Source organism: Rhagoletis pomonella, unplaced genomic scaffold (assembly GCF_013731165.1).
Source record: "Rhagoletis pomonella isolate Grant_MI unplaced genomic scaffold, Rhpom_1.0 Rhpom_scaffold_00007, whole genome shotgun sequence".
Taxonomy (NCBI): Eukaryota; Metazoa; Arthropoda; class Insecta; order Diptera; family Tephritidae; genus Rhagoletis; species Rhagoletis pomonella.
The window spans coordinates 29,585,861-29,590,426 of record NW_023458561.1 but is presented as its reverse complement, the minus strand read 5'-3'; the positions used below and the strand labels follow the sequence as shown (position 1 = coordinate 29,590,426).

The following is a 4,566-nucleotide window of genomic DNA, read 5'->3' as shown; positions in this document are numbered from 1 at the left end:
AGTGAAAATGAAGAGCAGGAACTAAAGGAAGACTACTGCAAAGGTGGTTATCATCCTGTAAATATTGGCGATCTCTTTCAAGGTAAGTTTATGTATATTAAATTTTTTTATAATTTTTTAATTTTTACATGTTCATATTTATAATAACTTCTTAAAAATTATAGCAAAGTTTTCAAATAGAGTATTTAAGTAAAAGAAAGTAAACAAAGTACATATTCATGTATCCCAGTTTGGTCCTTATGACAACCTATAAAAAACCCAAATATTATATTTGTATGTACATATGTATTTGTATGTACATATGTATTTGTATGTACATACGTTATCATTAGCAACGCTATGTACTTTTTTGTTGTAAAATAAATACATATATAGTATGAACTATGTATTCCCCCATGATGCGTTGTACTTCGGTACTATTCGGACACTGGTACTTGTACTGAGCTGAGCTATCAGGCGCTCAACAAAACAAATGTACCAAATGTATGTTATGCGTTGGCTGTTAATAAAACATGCGTTCGCACATTCAGATTATTCCTGTCACCAACCACGTCGATGTTATCATTGTTATTTAATTTTTTTTCTTTTTTTGTAAATCGATGGCAACCAGAACATTGTTAAAGCAATCAATAAAGCGAGCTTGGTATACTCTAACCAGAAAAACAAAGAAATCTCCACTTTTGTTTTGGGTGGCGCTCCCGCATACACACTGATTCACATTGTTATCTGAGTGCTCTATACATTTTCTAGACATGTTATTTAATTTGATGTATTTAGTACCTACTAAATACCTATGGTCATCGCCGGAATCGAGTGCCATTGCATGATGCTACTTTTCGATTGGTCTGGCTTCTATGCCTACGTTAGACATGATGTTATTTCGATAATCCCGCATCAGTCAATACCATAACTCCGAATCCATTTTTGGGAAATGGACTGAATTAAACTGAAAATCTCTATATTTGGAGCAAAACTTCGGCCTGTGACATAGTGTAGAATATATTCACCAAGCGTAATAATACGATTGTAGAATACCTACGTATAATGAAGTGCAAGTTTCAAATTGGTGAATAACCCCGTCGGTTTTTGAGATTTTTTTTGGTTGAAGGTGTTTCGCTCTTTTTCCATACAAAGAATGGCAGTGTCGCCAGCAAAAAAAAAATAAAATAAAAATCCACGGGCTACGAAACTGCATTCCATAATTTTTTTCTTAAGATTCCGATTAAAAAGTTTGGAAATTTCCAATTTACGGAATTTTTATAATTTTTGTACAAAGATTGAAATACGAATCGATATGGTGTTTGTGGAATGGTGGCGACTTGAAACTTGCACTTTACTATACCGAAATGAATATGCTATAAAGCTTCATATTGGACTATTTTCTAAAAATTCTAGATAAAAAAAAATTTTATTAAAACCTTTTTAAATTTGATTAATATTTGTGAATTTTGTGTAAGCTTTGAAAAAAATTTATATATGACAGAAACCGGTTAAATGTTCAACTATATTTAAATTTTTAGAGGACTTGCAACCACAACCAACTATTTTTTAACGGTGTGAAATTTCATAATACGTTTTTTTGGTACATAAGTATATACAAAATACAAATCCCTTATACAAAAAGTATTTCAAATACAAATACAAAATACAAAATACGTATTTTAAAAATACAAATACAAAATACAAAATACGTATTTTAAAAATACAAATACAATTGAAATAATTTGAAATCGGACCGACTTGAAATGCAAAAGGCCACAAAGAAAAAACTCTAATAGGCGGCATACACGGTGCGTCTGGCTCGCGAGTCGGTTTGGATGTGTTTGTGAAAATAAATATGTGTTAGTTACACCGACATGACTCTGATATGACCCTGAATGACTCAACTGTGTGTAATCGAAAGGTGAGCCATACGTACACAGTTGACTCGCGAGGCAGAGGCACCGTCTATGTTGCCTATAAAATTCACTTTTTGATTGATTATGAAGTAAAGAAAATTTATTTTAAAATACCAAATATAAATACTGCGTAGGTATGGGTAGATTGAAATAGAGGTATGCACTGTGACCAAGAGATCTATTGTGCACTCAACATTTAACACTACCTTATTTAATCCTAGAGAACCCAAAAATTTGAGGAGATCTCCAGGTAATTAGCGATTGTATTTGCTCTTCACTTGTCAAGAGTTGGCCTAGTTACCTCTACCATCTTCTCGCAACCGCCTCGCGAAGCAGGTGCAAAGGAGTCTCCTCAGTCACATCGCAGAAACGACATATTTACGTCGCTCGATCAGATCCCAAGCTTGCGCGGTGACTTCTTAATCTGCAGTGACCCGTCAGAAAACCTGTTATTATCCTTACCCTCTTTTTGGGGAGATTTATTATTGCCCTGTACCTGCAGTGCTGCGCCAGTGCTGATTTCTTAGTCTGTTCATATCCTTCCTGAGCTCATTCTTGATTGTGCTAGGTTCGATCGCAAGCTAGGGCTCAGGCCCTATACATATAAGGGGCACTTGACCTTAAATGATGAGAGAGTAATTTCTACGTAGGTTAATCTCTGCGCACGGACTAATGGCATAGACCTCCGCTTGAAAGATGCTCGTCTATGCATTTATCTATCTAAATACTGCTTAGAAATGTATTTAAAATATAAATAAAAATATTATTGTAAAAAAGTATTTAAATACAAAATAAAAATTCGGGTTATATATTTTTTATTTGCAAATCCAATATGGCTTTATCAGCTTTAGTGAATTTTTTATTTATTAAATTTCTCATTTTATTTGCAGCCCTGTTTCACCTCAGTTAAATAATATAAGTAGCTGGATACGCTACTTAGATACTATAACAAATATTTTTATTACGACAATTTTATTTATAATGATTGCATTGATTTAAAGCAACTACAACTAAGTGTCCTATCTATTGTCCGCTACTGTGGATACATACCATTATTTTAGTGTAAATTCATATGTTTGCAAGCATGAATTTGTGGTGCGTGCGGCTTTCCGTCTCGTTTGCAAATTGCCATAACCACCTGTCAAATGGTGCACCAATGTTGGTCGCATGGATCCATTTCAAACAATTACATGTAATTGTTATATTAATAATTAATATACGCGCTTGCAATTTTGTATATGTCAGCAATTTTCGTGTATTTGAGCACTTCAATTCTTGGTTATATTTTTAGTTCAAGATATTAATAAGAAGTCGTGGTGGGCAATACAATGGCCGTTTTCAGACACTCGGTTAAAACTGATACTTTCATATGCATTTCTTAGAGTTTCGGAAAGTTTGGTTTTGATGTACTTTCTAATTTGGGATAGTACCTGCGCTTCTATGAAGCCTCGTGATAGAGCTTTTCCTGATATACTATGTCATGAAAGAGTTGAAAAATTAAGCATATGCAGATATTTAGTTATATATAAAAAAAAAGAATTTGCAATATACTGCTGAAGTAGATGAAAGCGAATTTGGTTGTCAGAGCACACGCCTGTGAGCGGACACTTGATTTTAACTTATTACTCTTGCAGATTTTGAGATATGACAAGTAATTTTTAAGCAAACAACAATCCTACTTCAATTATCATATAATATTTTAAGAATACCGTTAACTTCTTCATGATCCAATGATCGGATCTAAACCAAATTAGTATGGGGCCACCTCTCCTTTGTAAAAAGAATTATATAAATCAGTTTACTTGGTCCAAAGTTATGTGGTCACATCCATAAAAACATGTATCCCGACGAATTGATAATCTCCTCATTTTTTTTTTTTAAATACATATGTATGATCTTAGAAGGGCTTCCAGTAGGACTTTTATAGGCGGAGTTTTTCTAAAGCTGCTTGTGTAAATCATAAAACTCATATTTCTTGAAGATATTTATTTAACCCTTACCTACTCGCTTCGGGTCAGCATTTTGTTGTGTTTTTTCATGTCTTACAGTTCAAGCTGCCCTTAAACGGCAATTTATATGAACGCGTAAAAGCCCCATAACCACCTTAACCTTGTAAACCGGTTTATTTACGAGATTTACGAGTTACGAGGTATTTACGCGTTTAGATGAATACCCTGAATGTAACTTTATAATAACTATTTTATTTGTTGGCTAACAAATTGAGGTACACCGTAGACCCAATGCTAGCGGTTGTGTGATTGTAGCCGTGCGAGTAGTTAAGGGTTAGGGTTCATATAAAATAAATCTGTTTCATTGCAACTAAAGATGCATACTGAAATTCATTTGTAATATTAAATAATATCGACTTACACATTCCAGTAAATTCTTAATAGAAAAAGCCCTTCTAGAATGCATGCTGCGAAGAACATCTTTCTTTAGCCTCTTCGGTAAGGCCTTTACAATGGCTTCACTTAAGAAGACCTATCTAAATTATCTTCTGGTATTATGCTATTCTTTGAGCGAAACGAGAGCCCACCCTCAGTACCTGAATCAGCAAGTTTTGGGAGTTAGGATTAGGTTGAGAAATTTTTCGTCCTTGGATGACCAAGTTGATTGTTTGGCCATTTTTCATTACATACTGCTTTTGTTATAATTATAGCTTACCAGT

General features: G+C 33.9%; 1 protein-coding gene across 1 annotated transcript in view; it reads left to right on the top strand.

Moving 5' to 3' along the window:
* The window catches only part of LOC118742540 (SRSF protein kinase 3), a 21,637-nt gene that overhangs the window by 11,572 nt on the left and 5,499 nt on the right, over positions 1–4,566 (top strand). Inside the window, exon 3 of the mRNA XM_036474687.1 lies at positions 44–82. Coding sequence (XP_036330580.1) covers positions 44–82 — 39 coding nt within the window. The remainder of the gene's footprint in view (positions 1–43; positions 83–4,566) is intronic.